The following is a 27,460-nucleotide window of genomic DNA, read 5'->3' as shown; positions in this document are numbered from 1 at the left end:
CAGTTCACTGATTACTTCACTAAGTAGGAATTAGTCAGAAGGCAATTGAAAAGTCTTTTGTTTTCATTGTTCATAAGAGACTCTGGTGGTTTGCCTGCACTTTACATCATTGGTGGGTAGATCGCCCCTATGGAATTCTTAAAAGAAGGGTCATGAAAGTGGGTGAACTTCAGCTGGTCTGTAGAGAATGAGGAGAAGTAATCTATTTGGGTGAGCCTCTTCAGTGATCAGCCATCTAATTTATAAGCATGCCCACTCTGCTAGGTCCAGTAAAGGATTCAGAAAGAGACCCTGAGAGCCACTCTACGAACCAAAACCATAAAACAATGCTGAATTGGCTTGTCTAAAGTCATAGTGCTCACCCACCTAGTAATTCAGATAATCTTAGCTGAGCAGAACCAAAATTATATTAAATGCCTTGACCTATAAGTCTAATTAATCTGTCATGATTTATTGATGGACTGTTGTAGGCAGGGTATAAGTCCTGCTCTCGTGGACTGAAAAAGTCCAGTTGAAGAAGTAGGCTAGAAAAACAACACTATATATGCCAGTGGTAGAAGTTGTAACGTACAGGATATGATTAATCATCCCTTGCGAGGTTTAAAGACTGCAGTGAGTTCACCAGAGAAAGAGGTCCCGAAATGCTGTCTTCACTGGAAAAGGCGTCGCCAAGGAGGAGGAGAACAGGAAGTGTTTCGCACGTGGAGAGGAGGCACGGGAAGCAGAGTTGGCTGGATGGTTCGGGAGTGACCCAGAGCAAGGACTGGTTGTGAGAGGAAGGGAGAGCAACTCCAGTAGGAGGCAGTGAAATAGACCGAAATTTAGATTACTGCCAGATGGGGAGCTTCTACCGTGAACGCCTCAGAACGCAATCCCTGGACTCGCAGTGCAGCAGCTGTGCGGGAACCTGCTAGAAGGGCAGAATCTCGGGTCCCAGCCTGGACCCACAGACTCAGAATTCTGGGGTATGTGGTCCAGGAATCTGTGCTTTTAAAAACGTGTCCATTTGGTCCTTCTGCAGTTTGAAAAGCACCACTAGGGATAGTTTGGGCTTTGTTCCAAAGGACAGTGGAGACCCATTGAAGGCTCTGGAGTAGCGAAGTGGCACGTTCTTTAGTGAGCTAGCAAACCAAGGCCTTGGGGAAGCGGTCTTCCACACGTACGCTTCTTCAGTGTTCTCACTTACCGTTCTCACTCCCCTGCTAGTCACCACCTGCACGATAAAACCGCTCCAAATTGCCAGTCAAGGTACTGTGGGAGCTGAAGGCATCTAACTGCTCTTTGAAGTGGTTTCTGAAAGCTGAGGGTAGGTCTTGTCTGGGTAGTGATGTGGTGTGCATCTATGGTATATTTTGTAAGTAGGGGTTTTATTGTAATGTGTGTGCTTTGCAAAAAGTGATTTAAATCAGTGACAATAACAAACACCTATATGGTGCTTTATAGTTTAAAAACACAGTACGATGGACTGATGGGAAACGTGTCCATCACTGAGCCACATGCGGCCACCGAACGAAAGGAGGCTTGTGAATGAAAACTTAGAACTAGTATTTTCCTTAGCAGTTCTGTTTTTTTTCTAGACCGAGCACCCGCGGTAAGGATAATCTATTTTAATTTTCTGTCAAGTGGCTACTATCGAATCTCGATTTGGTAGTTGGGAAAGCCAATGCCTATGTTTGTCCAAGTTCACACAGCCAGGAAGTGGCTGAGCTAGGATTCGAACTTGGGCCAGAGGCCAAGCTGGCACCGCTACACCATGCAGGTGAGGGTATGGGCAGAGGAAGCTACCAGAATGTTAAAAAACACCCACTGACCAAGTACCACAAATAGGCCTTGACTGCAGTCAAGTCCTGACCCATTTCATTTGAGGTTCTCAAGCTCCCAAGTCTTTTTTTTTCCCCCCTCATTTGTGGCATTAATGCATCTGTTTAGATAATGGATTTCTACATTTTAAAGAAACCAGCATCCTATCCAAATTAAAATTGTTGGCCCTCAGCCCATGTCAGAACTGCAACTCATCCTGAAACTCCCGCCTTGCTTTGTCTGTACCGCCACCTTTCCAGGTCATTAAGAATGAAAGGTTTGTGACCAGATTAAACACAGGCTGTTTGTGTTCTGCTTTTTGAGCACCTGCTGGTTGGAGTCCGTGCCCCTAGATTTTTAGAAACAGCACCTGCCGGAATTTAGCACCTTCTTACAATAGCACAGCCATGCTTAAACGTTTAGTTCCTTGGAGAGGACCGTGTGCTATCACGCCAAATATTTATAAGTGTATCTCCCCACGCTGCCTGGCATTCTGAGTAAACCTGGACAGAAGTGTGGAGATCAAAGAATGTAATAACCAAAAACCCTCCCTTCACGCTCTATCTGCCATCAAATGAGAGTATTAGTGAAGTGGTATGGAAATCCTCTTGAGCCTGCCCGCAGCCACCGGCCCTGCCAGTCACGATTTAAAACAACGTGACTGAGCGCTCAGAATCCTCGGGGTTGAGTTGTGTGCGTACCTTAGTGTATTACTTCCAAGTTGCCAGTTTCCCCCAGATTAGCACATTGTCATTTCGGCTTTATTAAAGAAGTCAGGACATGAACGGGTAGATTTAGCACAGTGGGGATGTCAGCCACACTTCCTTGCCGTCATGGGGTGGCGGCTTTGGTAAAGGCAGCCATGCGTGTGAATCCACTCCCACTAAGAGTCAAGCCGAGTGGGACTGAGAGAGAGGAAAAGACAGAAGTACAAGGATGCAGCAAAACCACAGCTCTCCAGCCCCGGGTGGGAACTTCGGGCCCTTGCTTTGCCGTCTTAGGGCCTGGCGGTTGCAAAAAAACACAACACAGCTGGGTATCAGCGACACAGTAAGTGCTCTCTCATGGCATTACTGGAATGGCGTGGATGAGCCCAGCGTGGTGTTTAAGCATTGTAGGGATGCAGCCAGGTGCAGGACACAAGACCCTGGTCACTCTAGGGGACACCTCCTGTCGTGGAAAACCATGGTTTTCCCAAGGGCGCACTCTGTCTGTCAGAGTGCTAGGGTGGAAGAAGGCTGGAGACCATTGGTCCAGGAATTTACAGGATCCTTTTACATAGGATCAGCTCAGACTGCAACCCCCTCCCCGCTCCCTGCCAGGAGGTGTGAGGGGGAAAGCTTTGCTTTTGTCACTTTTCGTGTGATCAACCCGAATATTTCCATCTAAGCAGGTTATGTGTTTCTCCCACAATCAAAGGGAAATAATGATGTACCTTCTCCACTCAGAGTCAGCTACCTCGTATTTGCTTATCTTTAAAACTGTCACAAGAACTTCGCATAATCTTTGGAAAGAAAAGAAAGGTAAGAAAAGAGGGACTGTAGTGATGCTGATAGCTGGTTGTAAAGGGAACAATTCGGTTAACTGGTCAGTCCTTTTGTATGCCCAGGATTGAAGAAAGTTTCCTTGATTGCTTTTTGCTGAATGGACTTGGTCACTTGACCACTAACGTGGGGATATTCTAATCCTCTGATTGGTGAGCAGGATTTCTGGCTAAATAGAATTAAGCAAGCAAAGAAACAAAAAACGCAGCTAGAGAAACAGCAAACCCAGTAGCAACAGCAATAACATGCTCAAGGGTTGACCTAACCCAGGACCATAGGCTTTGTTTACAATGGTAGTAGGTGCATGAGCCTCCTGGAAATCAGACCTCAAGTATGACCTCTGTAGGTACTTCTTCTTTTGTTGGGCGCAGGAAATAATAAGATGACAGCTAAGTTTCTGGAATCAGGGCAGCAGCTCTCTGGGCTGCTTCAGTCCCGTGTGGGGTGCGTCTCTAGCATCTGAGCTGGAGACGGGCAGACTTGGTTCTTCTTACTGAGCTGCACATGCACTGAGCCTAGACAAGATGGGGAAGCACAAGAAAGGGATGTCCTGAGCCCCAGCTGTTGGCACTTATGACCTAATGGACTCACAGGAAGGCTTATGTGTGGGAAACAATCAGAGTTTGATGCCGTTATACACTGGATTGGGAGGACCAGCCTGAGCTCATGGGAAGAACATTGGTAAAGGACAAGATTATGATGTGGGCCTTGGCTGGGTTGGGGAAATGGGATTAGAACAAGAATACTTTTATTCCTATGCTTGAAAACACTTAGAAGGAACATTCCATAGGTCCTTAACATTGGCTTCAAACAGCTGACTACTGGTGACAACAGGCTCCAATGAGCAGGCGATGTCTTCTTCCGATTTAGAGTATCTCTTGGTATCATCAAGAACCGATTTGGCCTATGTCGCCATCTTGACCAGGTTCTGGGTGGGCAACAGGCACAGCCCAGAGCCTGAAAGCTCTGCTGGATGACCAGACCTCTAAGTTTGGGCAGATGAGGGAGGGTCAAGGTTCCTGATGCCTTCCTGCTTTCCTGGAGCCCAGGTCAACAGCCAGGGACAGAGGATGATAGCCCGATGCCACACCCCAGGAGTGGCACTTGATGAAGAAAGCAGCTGACTCGGGAAACCAGGAGGAAGCAGGAGGAAGCTGGGTACTGCGAGGTGACGCTGAGGTACCAGACATTGACCCTCTGATGATGGGATGGACTAAAAGAGAGCGCCTCAGCCAAGCCACACCACTGTCCTTTTCACTGGCCGTGTTCCCATTCAAAACCCTCTTGATTCTGTCATTTTCAAAACGGGAACTAACAGTAAGCTGTTACTCCCACTTGACTTCAGACACTGTCCTTGTTCAGGGCAGGAGGTCACCCCGGTGGTCAACATCATTGACACGTAACCTATTTGGGGGCTGCTCCCTCCATACTGTCATGTCATGTCAAAGAGTCTTCTTTCTCAGAAGAGGTTGAGGACCCTGTAAAAGGAAAGTATTCTCTGATGCATTGAAGGCAGACCCTTCCCCTTGCCCCTGGCTTTCACACAGATGATAGCGTGTGGGGCAGGTTGGCAGTGACTTGAAGTTGTTCTCTGAGCAAAGTTCAGCTCTAATCAGAGGCAGGAAGTGTTTATTTGAGCTTTATTGGGTGAGTCAGTTTGCTACATTTTAGGTCCCTTTAAACCTGGGGCATCCTGTGTACGTCAAATAATCATAGTTTCAAGCAATTGGAAACAAATATCAGATGCAAATGAATGAAGTTTAGACCTTCCCAACCAGCAGACTCTTACGCAAAATTTTTACTGTTTGGCCAATTCTGATTAGGTTAAGGCTTTCCCACATGAAAACAAGCATCTCCCCTTTTACCCAAAATAGGGTAGACTCTTCCCTCGATGGCTTCTAGAAGATCATCATAAGACACAACCCTGTGAAAATCCACTCTGTATTTTCCCTACTACCATTTGTGTTGGTGGAATTGGTTATTGCTCTAGGAATTTGGCTGAGATAAATCTGAACTTGGGGAAACATCACACCAAGGCCATGACACTGGAGTAAGGCCTCGGAACAGTGGGAGGTGGAAGGAGGGGAAGGCCTGTGAGAAGAAGGGCTGACGATGTGTGAAAATGATTTTTTTAACATTATTCAGGTGATAATTATTTTTGTTATTGCTTAGGAAAACTTACCCCAGTAATTATAGTTACTATCCACACGAGACTCTCCTTCTCTATTAACTGAGAGGTAAGTCTCCAGTAAGAAGAAGGATGTTTACTGTGACGAGGGCTTGCTTGCTTTGTGGGGAAATGAAATGGTTTTGGTTAGGTTTCCCAGGGTGGTTGGATCTTGCCTTTGGTTCTACCAAGGAGGTGTAATAGAGAGGAGGGAGAGTGCCTGTTGTTTGTTCTTTTTAAAAGATGATGAAACGTTGAGGACAGGACAGTGGAAATAGGGAAGAAATGGAATAACTTCAGGCTGCCTTCTTCCACTCCATCTTGAATTCTGCTTCCAGAATAGTTTTGCTTTAGGTCAGCTTTAATCATGCCATTTTACAACTCAGAAGATTGCTGGGGTTCTTTGCTTCCTACCTGTGTTTTTTAGAACCTCCCCGCCTCGCCCGCTGCCACCACCAATCTGTCTCCTTCCTACCTACATCCAGAATTTACGAGCGGTTTCCTAGATAGCAAGTTTTTTTCACCGGCTCAATCCCACCCTCCCCATCCCTGCCCCGTGGTGTCCCTTTCCACTTACCTCTTCCTTGAGGGCTGTTCCTTTAACTTGCCAGGACTACTTCTCTCTCGCCCACATCCTAAGCCTAATTCAGATTTGAGTCAACCAAATTCCTATATTGCAACGGCCAGTTCCACCAGGACCAGTTCTAGTACGGAAAATAAAATATAGAAAGGGTTTTCCCATGACGGTTTCCTATCATGATCTTCTGTAAGTGCTAAGGCCTGGATGACAGACAATTACTCTGTATGGATTAACTAAGTAAGACCCAGATACCTAGGTTTCACAATCTGATTCAATAGAGGAGGGTTTCGCACATAACCATAGAACGTTTTGTGTTGCTTTTTTGTGGTTTCCCATGTTCAATTCCTACTTCTTAGAAACCAAAGCCATGGCTTATGGCATCTTTCATATCCCCCAGGGACCCACCCCAGGGCTGGGCACCCAAGAAAGACCTGTTGAATTGATAGATTAAATGATGCGGACATGGAGGGGAGCGAGGAGATGTCACAGAGTGTGAAGTGAGGACCCATGATTCCCTTAGATGACGCACAGGAGAAATTGTTCATCCCGTCACTGGCACATCAAAGGCAGACTGTTCCAAGTCCCATCTTTTGTTGGGCGCTCATGTGAAATTGATTCAAAAGCGATAGAATCTCTGCACATATAAACAGCTCGCAAATGGTGGGGAATGTGCATCCAAACACATCCAATTGGCAGGACATGTGGTGCTGCTGAGAGGAAGCCTCTGGCTATCCATCACACCTTGAAAGATGAACAGGGCAGGCCTAGCGTTCCCTTCAAAGGCAGGAAAGGTTAGCGCTCTGGGAAAACAGAGCCCAATGGGAATTTCAAATACACGGTGTGGCCCTTCCGGCTTGTAGGTCATGATTAACTATTCTTACCCTAAATGGCCATGACATATAATCTCTTTCCTAATTTCATTATTTTGCTTACTATCACAGGACCGTAACTTTTTGGACATTCAGGTGAGATTAAGGGAGGAGAAGGTGGAATAAGGCTTTTAAAATCTTTGATTACCTCAGAAAACATATTTGCTTACTTTACCAGGAAGTTGGGTTTTTGTTTTGTTTTGTTTTCTACTGATGCCAAGAGGGGATTAATGACTAGCTGCTGGGTCTGCCAGCTTTCTTTTGATTTCAGTTTATGTAATTAAGCAGTTCCCAGAATGACTTAAGGTTCTCACTCACTCTGCATCAAAACATGCTTCTCAGATGTGTTAGGTGTGGAGGTCAGAAAGGATCCAAACTCCCTGAATGGAGGGAGGGGGAGTGAAAAATTGATCTGGCTTTGAACATCTGTCCCTCCAATTTAAAGAGGGGTGATTCTGCTTGGGGGCTGTGCACATTGAGGTATATTGAGTAGAAAGCAGGTTTCAGCGGAAGTTCAAAATGAGCTAATGTTAGACTAACTCCAAGTGAGGTTAACAACAGGAATAACACAGGGAAACCAGCTCTGGTTCACTATTGAATTTCCAGCAACTAGAGCTTCATGTGTGGTGGATGTTCAAGAACTCATGCATTCGACAAAGACGTACCAGTAACCCAGTGTATGCCGGGCTCAGTTCTCGTTGCTGGAGATCCAGTAAGGGATTGACCCGACAAGAATCCCTCCCTCGGGATGCTCACACGGAGCGAATGTTGGATGAACAGATTTTTATTGAGTGCCTCCTTAGTTATGGAGTTCAGAGCTAGTGGTGGTGGGGGTTGCTAGGAAGAAGAAACTGTGTTCCTCAAGGAACTGACTGTCTCACTGGGAAGTGAAGACACTGCCCATGGAACGAAAGAACTGTTTAGAGTTGTAACTGAATCCAGGGTGCTGAAACAGACAGACCCCCATGGGGGCAGACTGGTCAGAGTGGGTACTCATTTCCCGATTCTGCAGGCAGGCGGCTCTCTGCAGCAGGCTGACTTGTCTCTAGCTCCTTAAGCAGTAAGAGTTTGCAGCTGCAAAAATCAGAGTTCCCTTTGGTTCCCTTTCTCCCTTCCAGCCCGTAACCTTTTTTCATTCTTCCATCCACACGATGATTGTTTTTAAAGGGAATTATATATATAAAAAAAATAATAATAAAGGGAAGCTTTTCTTTTGGGCTCAGGCTAGTTCCCTTACAAACTAATAGGGCAGAATTTCTAACAGTTCCTGCCTTCATGAAACAGACAGACAGCCGGGGGAGAAAGACATGAGTCAGTTATGCAAATCAAACCTCCTGAATGCTACAGGGGAGAACACAGCATATAATAATGAGATTTGACCTTGTCGGGGAAGTTAGGGACAGCTTCTTAGAAGAAAAGATGGCTGTACTGGAATCTCAAGGATGAGGAGGGACTAACCAGGGGAAGGGAGAGGGGAAACATTCCAAGCAGAGGGAATAGCATAAGCAAAGGCCCTGTGGCAAGAGGGAATTTGCTGTTGGGACAGAGGGAACCAGAGGTGGCTGGAAGGGAGACGACTCAGAAGAAGGTAGATTGGGCAGATCATAATAGGCCATCAGGCATATTAAGGAGTTTCTTATTTATTCCAAGAGTAATAGGAAGCCCTTAAAAGAATAATCAATAGAAAGAGAGGAGGGAGGGGGATGGGTTACACTCAGATTTTCATTTCAGCAGGGTAACTGCCCGTAGTGTGATCCGCGTTTGCTAGGGGGACTAGTCAGTGTGGGGAGCATTAGGAAGAAGGCACTCGTTAAGAATCTAGATGAGGTGATAATTAATTACTTGGACCAGAATGGTGGCCCTGAGCCAAGGCGGGCAGAGACTAAAAGAAGTAGACAAATGTTGCAGGTACAAAATAGTCAGTACACAAGTACAACAGGGAGGAGCAACAGGGCTTGGTGATGGATGTAAGGGATGAGGGAGAGGAGGTACCCGGAGTGAGTTTCAGGTCTCTGGCTTGTGCACAGGCGCCTTGGACGAGGACCGGTTCACTGGGGGGAAATTACCGAGTCAGCTTTGAACGTGTTGGGTTGAGTGCTTTTGTGGCATCTAGAGGGAAATGTCAGAAATTCGGTTGGAAAGGGGCGCCTGGGTGGCTCAGTCTGTTGGGCGTCTGCCTTCGGCTCAGGTCATGATCCCGGGGTCCTGGGCTGAAGCCCCACATCAGGCTCTGTGCTCAGCGGGGAGCCTGCCTCTCCCTCTCCCTCCGCCTGCCGCTCCCCCTGCTTGTGTGCTCTCTCTCTCTCTCCCTGTCAAATAAATACATAAATAAAATCTTAAAAAAAGAAAAGAAACGCAGTTGGATAAATGGGTACGCGGCTTGGAGGAGAAGTCTGACACGGAGGTTGACGTTCGCGGGTCACCTGTGCCGAGCGAGGTGCATTAGACACTGTGGGTGTGGATGAGACTGCTCAGCCAGGACAGAGTGAGGAAGGGGGAGCCCGAGAGCCCCCTGATGGCTGGGGAGAGAAGCCCGCACGAGCAGGCCCGAGACCACCTGCCCGAGACATGGGGAGGAAACTGGCCTGGGAGCCAAGGGAGCCAAGTGTTTTTTGGAAGAGGAAGTGCCCCGGGGGAAAATCCTGCTAAAAGGCCGGGAAGGGAAGACTTGGTGATGGTAGCAGCTCTATGCCGTCGGTGACAGTAGGATGAGGCCACCTTCCTGGAGCACCCATTTCGAACCTGGCCCTTTAACATATAATATCATCCCTATAAGACATCTGTAAGGCAGGTCCTCTATCATCCGCTTTTTACAGATGAGAAAACCGAGCACAGGGAGGAAGTCATTTGCCTGAGCTCACCTAGCCAGCAAGTGACAGAGTTCGGTGGGAGCCCTTCTCTGTCACTCCATGGACCCTGTTCTTAAATGCTGTGTGTCTAGGGTTGGTGGGATCAAAAGCAGCCGGGGAGCACAGGAGGGTGTAGAGAAGCGAGGTTTTCTCCTCTGGAAAGCCTTGGATTCCTTCAAACAGAGCCGAGGAAAGACGGCATTGTTGCTGAGGCCCACATCCGGCTGGGCCGCACGACAGGGCATCCCAGAGGCCATCTGATGCTGTGGCTCAGCTAGATTGGGGCAATGCTGGGCGCATGCTGCAGCTGCCCTTTGGCCCCCAGCGCTCTGGGGCCGTGGTTCTCAGTGGGGCGAGAGAGGCTGATGCTCCGATTCACCACCCCGGGGCTTCCAAATCGAAAACTCGGGGGTGAGGGGCGGAATCCGTGTTCTCACAAGTCTTCGTGTGATTCCGATGCACAAGCTGGAGAACCCGTGTTCTTGGGGGATCCTTGCAAACAGAAGAAGGAAAATTGATTTCTAATCCATGTATCTCTCGGACACTAAACACCTTGGCAGAACCCAGATGGAAGCGTGGTTCTGAATCCGGGCTGCACACTGCAGTCCCATGGGGAGCTTTGCGCACGACCGATGCCTGAGGCCCACCCTCAGAAATTCTGGTCTCATGGGGCTGGGGTCAGCCTAAGCATTCGGTTTTTGTAATGAGGATTTGAATGGGGAATGGATGATTGAGGGAATGGCTGACAAGGCAGCCTATGTACTTTTGAGTCCAGAATCGTACTCTGGGGAGAAAACGGGGCAGGCCTTTAAGGGGAAGGAAGACAAATGGAAGAGAAGGTAGACCGTAGGCCCTTTGTGAGTATCACTATAGCTTGAATAAATTGGGAGACTGTCGGGCAGAAGGTAGTCTGAATTCGTAACAGTTCTTAACGATGGACTTATTTTCAAAGCAATGCCAATAATAAATATGCTATCACAGCTGCTTCATGAATAAAGAAGGATCATGATCACCTCCTCCTGGCAGCTTCACTTAGACTCTGTCTGTATGTTAAGAATGTGCTCACCCCTCTGGCCTCCCCAGCGTTCCTTCCTCCCCTGCTGACCTGCTCAGCCCCCGCCCTCGGCATTCTCACCCTGTCCCCAAATCCTGGGATTTGTTCCTGCCCCCCACCCCGCCTCCTTGTTGTCTCAGGCCCTAGCTCTGTCCAGAATCGTCCATGGCCCCCAGTTTAGAGAGCCCACCTTTCTCTTGCTCGTTCATCTTTAAGACACTCCGCTCCTGTTTTGTTTCCTTCATTCTGCCCATTTCCCCTTCTCCACCCTTGGCTCCTAAGTTCTGCAGGGGACAGTGCTGGCTTGCCATTCTTTGCATCCCGCCCAGCACAGCACCCCACACCTTACAGGCTTGGGAAATAGTAGTCAGAAAGCTGCAAAAGTGAATTTCCATCCGTCTCCTTCACACATTGGCACTGAGTGAAGATAAAGAAGGCCCCTCCTCAGATGAGGTATGAGTGTGGTTGGGTCATTCGGAGGCCACCTTGAGGAAAGAAGCCATAGGAAATTCCCAAGATGGGTATCCCAGTAGGAACATCCTCCAGAGTGAGAAGTGTCCCACAGAAGGGGCCCTTGCAGCCTCAATAGCCCGTGGGGCCTTATAGTAGTTTCTCAGGGCTGCCTTCACACATTACCACCAGGTGGGGGCTTAAAACAATCTGAATCTATTCTCTCATTGTTCTGGAGACCAGAAGCCTGGAACCAGTGTCACTGGGCTGAAATCAAGGTGTCCATAGGGCCCTGCTCTCTCCCCAGGCCCTCAGGGGAGAGTCCATCCTTGCCTCTTCCAGCTTCTGGTAGCCGCCATGTTCTTTGGCTTGTGGCCACAGCACAGTCTCTGCCTCTGTGGCCACATTGCCCTCTTGCTGCTTCTCAAATCTCCCCCCTGCCTTTCTCTTATAAGGACACCTGTGATTGCTTTGAGGGCCCACCCTGGTGATCCAGAATAACTTGCCATCTCAAGATCCTTATTGTAATCACATCTGCAAAGTTCTTTTTTGCTGTCTCAGGTAACACTTGCATGTAAAGGGATTAGGACATAGATATCTGGTGGGGAGCCATTATCCAACCTCCCGCACATATAAAGGTAGCTGGAGCCTCCAAAGGGACAGCGACTTGTCCAAGGACATACTTCAGGGTTGTCACAGAAATCAAAGACCCAGGTCTCCTTTCTGTCCGTTTTGGGCTTCCTCCACTAAACAAGCTGATGTTCATAAAAGTAAAACAGAGAAAGAGATTTAAAATAACACGTCATACCCTAATCCGTGTGCTGTCTGGATTATCTGTCTTCTGTCTTCTGTCTGGATTTCGTGCTACCAGGATTCATCCATCTCTGCACCTTCTTCCCCCTTGGGTTCGGGCTCAGGAGATGCTCTCTGGCCCGTGTGGAAGCAGCAGTGGAATTACCTAAATGGCATTTTCTGCTCTCCTTTCAGGACCGCCTCTTTTTCGTCATGGAGTATGTAAATGGTGGCGACCTTATGTTCCAGATTCAGCGCTCCCGAAAATTCGACGAGCCTCGTTCCCGGTTCTATGCTGCAGAGGTTACGTCAGCCCTCATGTTCCTCCACCAACATGGAGTCATCTACAGGTAGCTCTTCCCTCCTCCTGCCTTTCGTGAAAGCGAAAAAATAAAGAATTCTCCAGACACTTGAACTGACTTTGGCTCCCGCCCAACTGGTCTCTTAGCAACCCGCTTTAGATGAGTTGTTTGTTCTAATTTGCTCGCAGAGGACTTTTTTGGGGGCTGTTTATCACTGTGAATGTTAATATTTGAATAGCCTCAGGAGATCTGACCCACCGTTTGTGCCAGTTTTGATTGAAAGCCCAAGCACAACATTTTAAAGGCTTGGCGCCGAGCGACCTTGGAGTGACCTTCATTTCTCTCCCTCCCCGCCCTCTTCCTTCAACATCAGGGCATTCTCTTTACTTTTTCCTTCTGTGCCATGAACTTCCTCCCCTTCCCAACCTCTTGCCACTTCCTGAGTTTGTTTGGCTTTGTTGTCTCCAGCAGATAGAATCAGGAGGAGGAGGAGTTGCTTGGGGGTCTCTGGGTTTATGATTCGAGGAGGAGGAGGGGAAGGGAGCTAGACAATATCCAACAGGAAGTTACTGCAGATGATCCAGTCCCTCACTGCCGCCCTGTCCCCCTTCCAAGAAAACATAGAGCACACACACGCACACTCACACACTCACACACTAATTTTCCAGTAAGGGAGCGGGGCTATTTACGCAGGCTCTTCTGTGAGGTCAGGAGTTCTGGGAGGAGTAAATATTTATAATTAGCAACAAGGACACTAAAGTTCCTTAAGGTTTTCTCAATGACTGTCAGTTTCTCGACTTGGTTTTTGCCGCCGCCCCCCGTCCCCCACCTTTTTTCAATTGGGTAGAAGAATAGCTAGCTGGGTTCAACCCAGAACTTAGTCACTAGAACCTTCCTGACCCTCTCCTGGGAGCAGTGTTCTGACTAAATGCTCGTTGAGGGGTTCTGACCAACCCTCACCCCAGACTTCCTTTTTACTGACGACTCTTAATTTCCTCAAGTATGTGTCTCTCTGCTCAAAAAGAGTCAGTACCTCCCCCCCAGCCTACAAAATAAAGCTCGAACTTTTCAGCCTGCCGGTCATGGTGCGCCACACTGTGAGTCCCTGTATTGGCTTCCTATTGCTGCGTAACAAAATACCACAGACTTAGGGGCTTCAGACAGCACCCACTTATTATCCCCCTGTTTCCATGGTCCTGGAGTTCAGGCACGGTGCACCCTGGCCCTCGGCTTGGGGTCTCTCTGCTGTGATCAGGGTGTCAGGCCATATGCTTGTCTAAAGTTTGGGGTCCTCCTCTGAGCTCACACACTGGTAGGCAGAACTCAGTTCCTTGCAGCATGTGGCTGGCTTCTTCAAGGCCAGCCGGAGAGAAAGCCTTTCCTGCTTGGAGTCTCTAACTCCAGGGAAGGCTTGGACCCTCTTTTTATAGGATCACTTGATTAGATTAGGCCTGCCTGGGACAATCCCCCTTTTGTTTAACTCAAATGATTAGGGACCTTTATTATATCTGCACAATTCCTTTGCCCTGTAATGTCACATTATCGTGATAGTGACATGACATTGCCTTTTCCACCTTCTTTTGGTTAGAGGAAGTCCCGGCTTCCACCATACTCAGGGAGGGACTGTGGGATTATAGCAGAGTGGGACTCACTGGGGCTCTGCTTAGGTTGTGTCTGCTACATCCTGGTACCCCTTTCTCTCTGCAGTCCCCGTAGCACCTTGTTTTGAACCCACCAAGGTTCTCAGCTTTTCTCAAACCCACCTGCCAATTCCCAGCTAGCCTGTGCTCATGCCCTCCTCAGGCGGCCTCTGTCCAGCCCAGAGGCCTCACACAGTACTGCCTGCCCACACAAAGCCTGGTCCCACCAGCCAGAGCAAGTTTCTCCATCACCCACGCTTCCGTCTGCAATTCAGGAATGAATGGGACCTGAGACTTTTGTTGCTGTGCCTACCACTGTCCACCTTGTGTTAGTTAGCGTTAGGCGTCACTATGGATCCTTCACTAAGTTGCAAATGCCCTTAAGGACCATTTATTTACATATCTATTTTTTGTAAACCCCTCCATCATCTTGTTTTACACGCTCTTCTTGTCTTACACATAGTAAATAGTCAACAAATGACCACTGACTTCAATTAGTTTAAAACCCTAATCTCTGCCCCCGAAGCAGCTCACAAGCCCGTTGGAGATACAAGAGTTAGGTGTAGGAAGAGCTCAGCCATACTACAAGGCAGTACACTGTTAGGTGCCGATGACAGAAGAAGGATGGCCATCCTCTGAGACATCATTCCCCATTCCATCCCTATTACAGTGGGTATAACCATCCAGCATACTGGCAGGGATTCAGAGCGTTCCCTTAAGTAGCTTGCCCAAGGCCCTACTCGGTCAGTGGCAGACCTAGGAAGCCTAAGTGATTGATCAGCAAGCTCATGCTGTACACCAGGACATCTGTCACCCCGCCTTCTCAAGTTCAAGTCCAAACTCTTTGGCTTGTCATCCCAGGCACTCCAAAATTCGCTTCTCCCTTACATGTCTACCTCTCCCCTTTCCACTTCCCTCTCATCACACCTGTGAACACTTTTGTTCTGTTGGCTTCTATGAGCCACACTTTCCCCTCCCCCCCCACACATTCCTTCCCACCTCCCTGACCATTCCTTCTCAGTCTCTGTATGGCCTGGCCTAGCTGTAGCTCTCCTCCAACCTCCATTCTCTAAATGCTGCTTTTCCCCAGGGCCTTCATCCCTCCTTCCTCCTACCCTAAAAGTCCGACACGTGCGTGCTTTCAAATGAATCCTGTGAACCAGTGACCCTCTGTCACTACATCCAGCCCCCCAGTTATCCCCAGAACCCAAACAAGCTCTCTCCCCCAAGCCTCTCTCTCAAGACATGACCTCGGGGCCTTGTGCCTTCTTCCCAGGTGAGTTTGCAGTCTTTGACAGACTTGACTCTTTCACTGCCTCTCGGTTCCCTGCCCTCCTGTCTGCCCTCCCCCTCCACTGCTGCCCGCCATTCTTTGAAAGCACACGGTTGTCACACGCTCCCTTTTTAGCCTCCTTCAGACTCACGCGTGCCCCAGGCCTGCCATGCACAGCTGTGTGGTCTGGGCACAGTGCAAGAGCCAAGGGCACAAGCAGTGAGTGGCGGATGGCATCTAGGCCGGCTCTGCTGGTGTGGCTGGCTTCAGCCCAGGGAAGGGGTGCTTTTTCTACCCAGAGGAGATGGCTTATTGTGTCTCTCACAAAGACACCGTCCGTGCACACGGGGCTCTGGTGGCCCCCAATGATCTTGTGACCCTTATCGCTGTTCCCTCCAACCATATATCCCACCCTCTAGGTGCTCCAAATTATTTGCCATTCTGCCCCCAATGTCATTCTTTTTCATTTCTCAGAGCCTTTGTCCCCCCGTCCTTGGAAATCCCTTTCTCCTAATCTGTGTCTTGATCAATGAGTGGTTCCCAGTTCACATCCATGTTCTGACTGCCTCAGAGTCCCTGGTTTAAAAGGTACAGAGATTCCATAATACTGGAGGAGGGGAAATGGATAAGGATATTGGTGAGAGAGAAAACAGCCCTGAGTTTATGATTGCTGAGGCTACGTGATGCCCACATGGGAGGGGGGTCCACTGTCCTATCTACTGTTGTATGTGTTTGAAGTTTACCATAATTATAATATCTTTTCTTAAAAAAGAATAGCAATTCCAGGGTAACATTCTAGAATTTTTGATTCAGTATGTCTGGAGTGGGGTTCAGGAATCTATATTTTTTTGAAGTGTTCCTCGGGTGACTTGGGGACCAGAGATGGAGAAAAATTCTATTCTGCCTCTGGGACTGTGTCAAGCGCCCCTGCTGATGTGAGGCTCTCCCGACCACCCAGCCTGTCCTGGGGATCATGCCTTCCCTCTATACCAGGCATTTAGCAGGTTCCCTTTGCAAATCTTAATGTTTTTACTTAAGATACCTCTTCTGTGATTGAGAACTCCACACAGGAGTGCTCATCTGGTTGGCCTAGAACAATAGCCTGCTTACAGTAGGTGTTCACTAAATGTTTGTTCTTCTAGTCTCTAATGCTCCAGAGCCTTCCAATCCAGTGGGTTGCTCCCTCCTAGGTGTGTACTTCTTAAAAGTCTGTGTTGGAAGCATTCCTAACTCCTTGACCCTAAAAGGCCCCCAATTTCTTCGTAGCTCTCATTTTATGGGTTAATGAGGATGCTAGGATCTCTGTTTCCCATGTTGCTTTGTGTTAGGCTGCCGAAAAAGAGGATGAAGGGCAGTGTGTGTACAGGGGGCTGGGGAGGCCCGGAGTGTGTCTCCACCTCTTTGCCTCTGGCTCTTCTGAAGCCCGGCCAGAGACCATGCTTTGTGCGATACAGAGGTTTATTTGGGAGATTGGCAAGGCCAGGTTTTGGAGGAGGAAGCTGATTGCTGGAGTGGAGATGGAATTTTCGGCCTTCCTGCTGGAATTTATACACACGCTAATTAGCAGCTAACTGGCCAGTGTTCAAGAATGAAGGAAAGAAGTCATTTCTCTGGCTGGTGGCTCACACTTTAAGGAAATCCCACACTGACAGGCATGGCCCCCTTTCTTCTGGTCCTTGTCTGAGTCAGGTTCCAGCACCAGGCAGCCCAGGGTACCGTCTCTCTGTCCCCTGCCCCGTGTTCCTAGAATCCTCTGTGTGCTGTGGCAGACGCTGGCCCCGTGTGTCCACTGCGTGTCCAGCCATGGCTTAAATAAAAAGACCTCTTCCCCTCCTTTACCCGCCCTTCCCTCCCCCGCCACCAGACACAGTGAGAGGTAGAGGTTTTGAAGGGTGTAGGCCTCCGTTAAGAGTGGGTTCAGAGAACTTTCTCTTCCTCTACACTAGGCTCGCTGCCTGTCCATTTTCCCCTGAGACGCTCGGTTGGAGCAGCTGACTCTCCGAGAGCACCCCTCTCTCTGTGCAACACGAGACAGAGAGATGGTGTGAGCCGCCTCAGACAGAGAGGACAGCCGGGGGCCCTTAGGAAAATGAGCAAAGCCTTGGCAGTCAGGAATGTATCTTTGTATTCTTTCAGAGTTCAGAAGTCAGGACTCCTGTGTGGTGGAGGGTGGTGAAGAACGTGGCCTCGGTCACATGGCCAAGCGTCTTAACACTCCGTGCCTCAGTGTCCTCACCTATAAAATGGGAATGATAGTTGTATGTACCTATCTCATGAGGTTGTGGAGATTTCGTGATTTAATAGGCCTCAATAATTTTGAATAGTGCCTGCCACACAGTAGGTCCTCAGTAAAGGTTAACTATCTTATTGTATCTTGATTTTTATTAAGATGGATTGAAAGAACATTGGAGATCTTTTATCCAGCCCGAGCTCCAAGAGATTCCTGGAATCCTGTCAGAAGAATGAATTCCTTTCTTCCTTATAAAATTTAATTTCTCTTTTTATTATTATTATAAAAGTGGTAGTCCTAGGAAAAATAAAAATGTAAGCAGCCGAGAAAGGTATAAAATCAGCTTTCCCTTCACCAACCTTAGAGCCACCCAAGGTGAAACAGTGGAATGGGTTCTAGAGAATCCTTCGAGAACTCTTCTTGAGCAAGTTCCTGGACCTCTTTGAGACTGGCTTGCATTGACCCAGAGCTCAGACAATGCCTGCATTGTCTCCTGCATGCAGGAGCGGGAGCGTGATTGCTCCAAGTCAGACTGAGGAGGCAGAGGTGAAGGATCAGAAAGCAAGTGGGGAATGACAAGGCATTTTCCTTCTGGGAAGGCTCATTAATGATTAACATCTCACGTGGAGCACTAAAATTTGGTCTTTATCTAGCACAGGGGAAGTATGACTTCTCCCTTAATTTTTCAGAAATTTCCATCTTTAGTGAGCTGTCACCACCACTCCCCAATAGCCATCCTGCACTGGGAACCTGTTGTGCGCCTGGTTGCCCTAACTGGGGGCAGTGGGGAGCCACGAGGAGAGAGGTGTCTCTGCTTTGGCCCACTCTAGATCACTCTATACTCAAGAGGTGCTTAGGAAAGGCCTTCCTTGTTGATGCTCATGTTCCTAAGAAGTCAAATAGGAATGAAGAGCGTGGAACAAAGATTTAGGCAATACCTCCGAGGACCTAATAAACCTGAATCTTAAATGCCTTGTCCTCAGCGGGATAGGAGGACAAAGCCAAGAATGGGGGGCTTAGGAGGGGTTTCCCTGGACAGAGCTGGAGACATACTGAGGTCTGTAGCTATGCTCTGCAAGCCAGACCTCCCTGGAAAATGCACATGGAGTTGTGCTATAAACTGTAACCTTGTCTTCCTGCTAGTCAAAGAGGGAACGTGTGTGCCTGGCTTGGGGAATGATAGCCTGCCTCGATCCCTGGGATCATCTCCTGCCGTTGACACTATTCGGCATTTCCTGACTTGGGGAAGGGCTCTAGTTAAAGCCTGTGCTAACAAATGGAAAGTCTAATATTTAGATTCCTAGCTTCTTTCCCTACATTTTCAATTTATCTAATGCTAATAAAAGCAGAGGAGGAGGAAACAGAATGATTTCTTCCTTCTTCCTTGCTTCCTAATCTTCTGTGACCTGCCCTCAGAAAATCACTCAGGACGCTCTGGTTTCTTCTCCCCCACAGAGCGTTACCCTCCGCTGTCAGCATTCCTCCGGCCATTCTAGAAAATGATATTGTGATATAACACTTCTGAGGATGTAAGGGCTGAGTGTGTAATGGGAGGGTGTTGGGAGTCTCCAACGTTAGATCAAGCCTCCTCAGAGCAATCTAAACCAACTCCATTTTCTAGATGTGGAACTTGAAACCAAAACTGGGCAGGAACTCACCCAAGTTTACACAGTGAGGTACTATAAAGCTTAGATGTTATTTTAATCAAAGATATACATAGAGATAAAGAGTCAAACCACTCTACAAGGAGCTTAAACAAATAAAAAGCTGTTTTCTGCCCTCCTTCCCATTCCCGCCCAGTTTCCTCTTCTAGGGAGACAACCATTTTCAGTTCTTTCAGCTGATGTTTTTGGTACGGACCTCTGTATTTCTGAATAACATGCTTTTATTGTTACTTTTGTAAAACTTTATTTTAGGCATTATGTAGTGACTTTCCACTGTGGGAGGGAGAGCTTACTTCTCCGCCCCACTCCCTACCTGCTCACTGCCCCATGATATCCACACTCCCATCCCAACCTGCCATCCTCCCTTCCTCCCAGTAGAGTTTACTATAATTGTGGTTAAATGAATATACATTGTATGCATTATTATGACTGTGAAGTACTATTTGGGGGCACCTGGGTGGCTCAGCTGGTTAAGTATCTGCCTTTGGCTCAGGTCATGATCTCAGGGTCCTGGGATGGAGCCTCGCATCAGGCTCCCTGCTCAGTGGAGAGTCTGCTTCTCCCTCTCCCTCTGTGCCCCCCACCCCATGTTTGCAAGCTCTCTCTCTCTCTCTCTCAAATAAATAAATAAATAAAATCATTAAAAAAAAAAAAGAAATACTATTTGGAACTAAGCCATGTGGTAAGCTATAATTACTTTTCCTATACCTTTTCTTTGTTTTCCCTGGAGATAATAATTATCTCTTTGTTTTCTAGTGGTTATTAGTTCAACAAGAGCTCTACAAATTGTCCACATCCCCCTGCAGGATGTTTCAGTGCGATGGGTACTCTGTCAACTTCATGCTCATGGGTAGCTCTCTCCTGGAGCCCTCCAAACCACTCTGGTCTGAACAGTGCTCCCGTAGCTGCTGCCTGGCCATCATCCTGGGCTGTCCCCAGACTGCTGTACTCATGCTTCCTTTGGCCTCTCTTCTGTGAAAGCTCCTGTCTCTTGTATCCCACATCTCTTTCTCAGTATACTCCCTTGATGTGAAGCAGCCCCAGCAGTGTTTTGGGAAGGATGGGCAATAAATCTTTGAGATCTTCCTTTTATATGTAAAATCATCTTTATCTCACTGTCAAACTTGATAAAGACTTTGGCTGGGTATAGAATTCTAGATTGAAATCCATTCTCACTCAAAATTTGAAGGTATTGTTCCATTGCCTCCTAAATTCCAGTGTTGCTGTTAAGAAGTCTGAGGCTATTTCAATTCTTGATCCCATTGTATGGATCTATTTCTTTTTCCTGGAAGCTTGTTCATTACTTATTAATGATGTGCTATAGGCCATTCTTCATCCATTGCACTGGGCTCCAGATAGACTTTTTCAATTTAATAAAATGTGTCCTTCAGTTCTGGAAAATATTTCTTTCTTTAATGATTCTTTCTGTTTTCTCTTTCTAGAACAGTCATTTGGGTATTGGATTAGTCAACGTGGCCTTCATTATAGACTAATATGGCTAGCCACATAGTTGGGGAATCCTGACTGTCAGTACTTTTAGAACTTTCCTTCTAGAGTGTTCAGATTACCCTGGGAAGACTCTTCCAGCACCCTGCCCAAAGGGAAAGGACTTAGCAGCCAGTACTGTAGGAGTTACATGAGGAGGCAGACCTGGAGGGCCCCGCTCCCAGGATACATTGTCCAGTGAACTCCTCCATTTCCAGCTCTGTACCCTGGTGCCTACCCTCTGTCCCCCACCCCACCCTGTGTCCAGAGACCCACTGTTTTTCTTCTCTAGAGAATAAACCTCTGAGGGCAGGGAAGGGGCTGTGCAGAGTAAAGAAGAGAATCTGAGTTTATAATTGCTTTTCAACCAACTATTTTTCTCTCTTCCCATCTTCATCTCCAGAAGTAATTGTCACTGCAAATTCCTGAGCTCTGGGTGGGACAGAGGATGGGAGATTCTTCAGCGTAAATGTAACCATTCTTGACTTTCCCTGTTGTGGGTTCTCGATTCAGCTCTTTCTCAAGTCTATTTTTTAAAGATTTTGTTTATTCATTTATTTAGAGAGAGTGTGCATAGCAGAGGGAGGCGCAAAGGGAGAGGGAGAGAATTTCAAGCAGATTCCCCACTGAATGTGGAGCCTGATCCACATCAGTGGGGCTTGATCTCACGACCCTGAGATCATGACCTGAGCCAAAATCAAGAGTCAGACGCTCAACCAACTGAGCCACCCAGGCGCCCCTCTTTCTCGGGGCTATTAAGCTATCTACCACTCATCCCTTTGCTTTCCAGCTCCCAAAATTGCTGTTGTTTCTTCTCTCCTTCTCCCCATCTTTGAGTATTTAGGTCTTTGTGTGCAATCTTGGGAAGAAGAGAAAAACAGTTGTGGCTATTCAAGCTACTCTCTTTATCCAAAAGTCAGTAATAATAATAACAAAAACCACAGCCACAGCACACCACAGCAGCAGTGACAACAACAACCATGGATAGCAAGACCCTTATTTAGCTTTTGTTATAAACCCAACGCTATCCTGCACACTTCACACCTATTAACTCGCTTCTTCATCACAGCAGCTCTCTGCAGGAGATTCTGCCACTATCCATGGGATTTATGATCTCCCCGAAGGAGGAGATCCTGCCAGATCCCACCTGCTGTGGCCACTGTCAGGTCTCCCTGTCCCATTGCTGCGAGATGTGATTTCACGTGGGAGGCAAAGCTGTATATTGGAGACAGCGCTGAGTTTGGGCTCGGAGAACTGCAGCCGAGGCCTGGCTCTACCGCATCTTTGTCATGTCTTCCTGGGCAGAATACTGAAACTGCCTGGAAGGTAGTGTCCTCATTCCCCCATGGAATTACCCGGGACTGTTCTGAGAATCACATGAGAAAGTATTTGCAGAAGTACTAAGTACAATCCTCGGCTCCTGGGAGGCTCCATACATATTGGGTGGATGAATGGGGAGTGTAAGGTTATGGAGTCAGAGGATGTTATGTGCTGAATTGTGGCCCCTCCAAATTCGTATGTTGAAGTCCTATTCCCCAATACCTTAGAATGTGGCTGTGTCTAGAGATAGGGCCTTCAAAGAGGTAAAAAGTGAAATGGGATCATATGGGCGGGCCCTAATCTGATAGTACTGGTGTCCTTCTAAGAAAAGTTGACTAGGACACAGAAATGCATAGAGGGGGCCACGTAGAGACACCAGGAGGAAGACCCATTTACCAGCTGCAGAGAGAGGCCCCAGAAGAAACCAATCCTGCTAGTACCTTAATCTGGGACTTCCAGCCTGGGAGAAATAAATTTCCCCTAAGTCATTCAGTCTGTGGTACTTTGTTATGGCAGCCCTAGCAAACTGATAGACTGAAGCCCCAGGTACATGTCCCAGCATTGCTGCTTACTAACTGTGTCGCCTTGGGTGATGTCCTAATCACCCTCGGCTCCAGTGTCTTCATCTATAAAATGGAGCTGATAATAATAAATAAGATGGCCAAGCCTGCAGTGTTGGCAGAAACTGAAAGATTTAAATCAGCTAATGGTCACAGAAAGGCCTCTGGAAGTTGTTTGGGGCCCAGCAAGGTTTGCAGAGGTCCAGGCACACAGCAGCGATGCTAGTGCCATAATGTCCTTGTCTGAGGGGTGCAGCGTGGTGGGCATGTGATGTGTCCCCCATGCACGTTAAAGGGCCCACCTAGGGCAGGGCCAAATCTCGGGGCCAGGCACCGCGTTCCAGAGAAGGCAGCCTCTTCTTGGCAATATTCCAATACTGTGAGCACTCGGGGACCCTGGGACAGGACCAGCAAGTACTGATAAATGCACATGGCAGTGACCAGTGGGCTGAACAGATGTGCTTGCACTGGAAAGCTGCAAGTCTGACTCTGGTGTCCCAGACTTCTTGTTGGGCCCTGTTTGCATCCATCTGCATGAGTTCACCACGACACCCCCACCCCCTGATACCTTACGGGACCTGCTTCAGCAAACGCACGTACTTGAAAAATGTACATTTTGGTAACAAGAGTCATCCTGTCCCTGTACCATGTTGTGTCATTGAAGGGCTTGTCCTCCCGATAAAGGGATGCTAAATATCATTAGGAGTTTTTGAGAAGTAGTTACTTTTCTATGGGGCCATGTTTACTTAAATGCGAGATCATCTTCACCCCAGACTGTTTCTGTGCTGTGTTACCTGGCCAGTAACAGCACGGGGTGAAGTCACCGGTACATGATCAAGGGGGAGGGACAAGAAGAGGCAGGGCCTGCGCCTGCTTGGGCTGAAAAGCCAAATTTACATTCCTCTGAGGAAGCCACATTATTGCTGACCTGATCAGAGTAGAATTCTGTCTCTCATTGACATCAGAGGCTCAGAGCAAACAGGAAGTTTGGAACCAGAGGGAAATTCCTGATTAAACCTGTTTGAGGGTTTCAACACATAGTATGTGTTCAAAAAAAAAAAAAAAAAAAGATCGAGGACCTTGTCATCTATTTTTGCATTTCTCATGACACCTCCCATAGAACTGAGAACCCAGTATGGTGGTAAAGGACTTCTGGGCTCAAGCTCTGTCGTCACTGCTCATTACGTATATGATCTGGGGCAAGGAACTTACTTCTCTAAACCTCAGTCTCTTCATCTGTGAAGTGGAGGTGTTCGCTTCCTCAGAGGGCTATTGCAAGAAGCAAATACACATTGATACCTGGAAAGTAATTATGACTGTGTCTGGTACAAAGTAAGTAGTCCCTAAGTGTTAGCTGCTGCCATTATTGTCCTACTATTCTGTTTCACAAGTGGCTGAGTGAACAGCTGATAAGATTCACTTTGTCCATCTTGAAAATCTCACCGTGAGTGGATCCTGCTGGCTGGCAAATGGCTGAAAATGCCTTGTCAGTCAGAGCTTCCAAACAAAGACGAGTCTGAGAAGGTGGGACTGGCCTTAGGAGGAGGGAATCAATACCTGTTATTTTTATGACTATTATTATTATTTTATATTATTATTTTATGACTATTGTTTTATGGGTATAAAACGTGCTCTATAAAGTAGAAATCTTGGAGCATGCGTTACTGCAATGTAGTCAACAGTCGAACCTGAATCCTTCCTAGGTGTAATCAGAGGATTTTGTTTTTTCAGTGACTTTGACTAATGATTGAACTACTAAAAATGGGAATTGTTTTAGCAAACAATGGGTGGCTTTGCCCCGTGGTAAGCAGAGTGTATGCGAACATCTGAGCTAGTCCTGTGGTCTCTGCGGGCCCTGGCTGAGTCCAGAATGGCTCAGGCTTGGGGGGCCGGGGGGGGGGGGGGGGGGGCGCAGGGTGCTTCAGCACGTGGAGGCCACAAGGGTCACACTAAATTGTCTTTGCTTCTTTCTTTTCTTAGGCTTTTTTTTTTAAAGATTTTATTTATTTATTTGAGAGAGAGAGAATGAGAGAGAGCAAGCACATGAGAGGGGGGAGGGTCAGAGGGAGAAGCAGACTCCCTGCCGAGCAGGGAGCCCGATGCGGGACTCGATCCAGGGACTCCAGGATCATGACCTGAGCCGAAGGCAGCCGCTTAACCAACTGAGCCACCCAGGCGCCCTGTCTTTGCTACTTTCTTTGGTCATGTGGTAACAGGCTGACCATTCCTGCAGATTAATTATCATAAAACAAGGAGTTGACGCACTCTCTGGCTCAGAAGTCTGCAATCACTCTCTGTTATCAGGATAATGTCTAGACTACTTCTACCTCTTACCCAAAGCCATCCCCAAGCTGACCCTCTTAACTAGCTTCATCTCTGGGATTTGCGCACATTCCCTTTCTACCCCCCACTCCCACCCTGCCAGCTTCTCAAGTGTTTCCCCCGCCAAGCTCCTCCTTGAATATTCTCTTGAGCCCGACAGGTGTCCTCATCGACACAGCCACACACACTGTACCTGTGTTGCCTAGATCCTGAACATCAACAGTCGCAACAGGACTCCTCCCTTTGCCTTCTCCTGGAATCCCATACCTTCTTTTTCCTTTTTGTTTTTTTCTAACTCACATCCTTTGAGATTCAGCTTTAGGTCATTTACCCTGGCCCTTTCCAGGGTAGTTAGTCCCCTCTTCCCCCTGTTAACATTGCATCTGTTACATTATATAATAGCATTTCTCACATTGTATTGTAACTGTTTCTTGGTTGAAAGATCCCATAGAGAGAGCTTCCCCCAGTTACACTAAACTTATGGTTTTGCCCCATGGCCCTTGATTTCTTGGCCAACCCATTCAAATATATGGAGGAAACACCTCCAGGAAGGTGGGGGGAATTTTCTAAACATATTTGGCCACAGGATGAATTTTCTAATGGACTTCTTGCTGGACCACCATTTCCCTGGGCCCTTTGTCTCTGTGTGCTGTGCCCCTTCCAAGAGTCTTTTTATTCTTCAGTGTCTGGTTGATGACGCGCTGCAGTGCAAGGAACATGGGGCTGGGAATCAGGGCCCAGAACTCTAATAGGCACTGCCTTGGCCAAGTGACCTAGGCACATTCTCCTTTCTGGACCTCAGTTCCCTACAGGTAGGCAGGATTGGTTGGTCTAGCCCTGTGACCCTAAGATGTTGGTCTGGGAATGCCTTCAACAGAATCTGAAAATGAACTCTGAAAAGCATCTCCAAATGATCTTAGTGAGGCTCTGGAGGTAACTGAATCCAAGTAGCAAGAGTACCTGGTGCCCTTTGGAAGGGTTCAGAGGTGTGGCCCGCAATTCCCATGATCCCTTGGAACATGAGACATCATCAGTAGGTGGTCCTATTTGCTGTTCTTTGAGTATCAAATCACCATATGTAGGTTCCCCTTCCTAATGTCTCCACAGTCCTTCCTCTTAATCAAAATGAATAGTTTTTCAAGGCTCTGATGTAGCCAAGTTAAATGTTTATCCCGGTAGTGAGCAGAGTTCCCTTCAGGGGCTGAGACCCATCATATGGGCAGGAAGTGGCTGAAGAACGGGGCTGCTTACTTAGAAAGTTGTGGTCCCATTGGGACTGAGAATCTCATGCTCATGGGTCAAAAACCCTCTCAGAAGTGGGGCATCTGTCCGATGAAATTTGCTCCCATGTTAGAAATCTGCTAATGTAAAAGCATTCATCCAAAGGGGATTTCTATTTGGTTTTGTATCTTTTCTTAAGAAGCAACCAAAAAAAAAAAAAAAGCCTCTGTTGTTGAGAGATCACTGTGCTTAAGCAGATGCTCATTTATTCAGTCAATGTTGTCAAGTCCCCTTGGTATGTCAGATGTAGGACTTCATGAAAAGGAAAAGACACACATTCTCTGCCCTCTTGGCACTCAAGTTTGGGTGGGGATGCCAGATAATAAAACAAGCAATAACAATAAAAAACTGATAAGAATGATGATAGGCAAAGGCTAGGGTACTAGGGAGCCACATAGCAGAGATACCTCAGCTACTTGGAGAAAGTCAAAGAAGGCTTTCTGGGGGAAGTGACCTCTCCCATAGAGGCCCAATGGGATAAGTAGGAGTTGGCCAGAATGAAAGGATGTGGGACAGTGAGCCAAGAAGTGGGGACAGGATGTGCAAAGGCTTGGAGTCGGGGAATGCCAAATGGGCCCATGGGTCTAAAGAATTTCTACACGCCCGTATCAGACCACAAAGGGAGGCCTGGTGAGCCATGAGGCTTGAGGGAAGGCCAGGGTCACCATCCTGAGGGGCCACAGATGAACTGTGAGAAGTAATGTCACTGCACATGGACATGATCTTACATTGTGTGATAAGTGAGGGCTGTGGAAGAGAGGCTTATACTATTTGATAGAATTTCACAGGTGGAAGCAAACTTGGAGGTCAACTCCTCCAGTTCTATCCTTTATAGATGAATAAACAGAAACAGAGGTTGTGTGACTTGTCCAAGGGCATTGTGTCTCTTGGTGACACAGGCAAAATCATGAGTTGGGGTGTATTTTGATGGTACGTGTTGATAAACTGGCTCTAAGCAGACAGAAATACCCAATTTGTAGCTGATTGCTGTGGTGTAAATATTCCCCGTGTGGTCTATTTCAAACTACCCATGTTTAACCGTCAGCTCACAAAATTCTTGGAAATTGAACAGTCTGGTTTGTGAGCCAGGACGAGCCAGCAACAGCATACCAAAGGGAAAGCTGACTCTGTGTGCCTCTTCCCAGCTCTGTGATCAGTGACATTTTGCTAGTGGCTTGAAATCAGTGGTGGAATTCAGCAAATGCTACAGATCAAGGTTTGTTCCCCTGGAAAGCTATTGTTAAACATTGACCAGCACACTGCTATGGAAGGAATCTG

The 27,460-nt window shown here is 47.6% G+C and overlaps 1 protein-coding gene across 1 annotated transcript in view; it reads left to right on the top strand.

Moving 5' to 3' along the window:
* The window catches only part of PRKCE (protein kinase C epsilon), a 483,114-nt gene that overhangs the window by 388,099 nt on the left and 67,555 nt on the right, over positions 1-27,460 (top strand). The window contains exon 11 of the mRNA XM_021701128.1: positions 12,301-12,455. Within this exon, the coding sequence (XP_021556803.1) occupies positions 12,301-12,455 (155 nt within the window). The remainder of the gene's footprint in view (positions 1-12,300; positions 12,456-27,460) is intronic.

The sequence above is a fragment of the Neomonachus schauinslandi genome, chromosome 10 (genome assembly GCF_002201575.2).
Source record: "Neomonachus schauinslandi chromosome 10, ASM220157v2, whole genome shotgun sequence".
NCBI classification, from domain to species: Eukaryota; Metazoa; Chordata; class Mammalia; order Carnivora; family Phocidae; genus Neomonachus; species Neomonachus schauinslandi.
The sequence above is the reverse complement of the archived record's forward strand: the minus strand, read 5'-3'. Positions and strand labels throughout refer to the sequence as shown.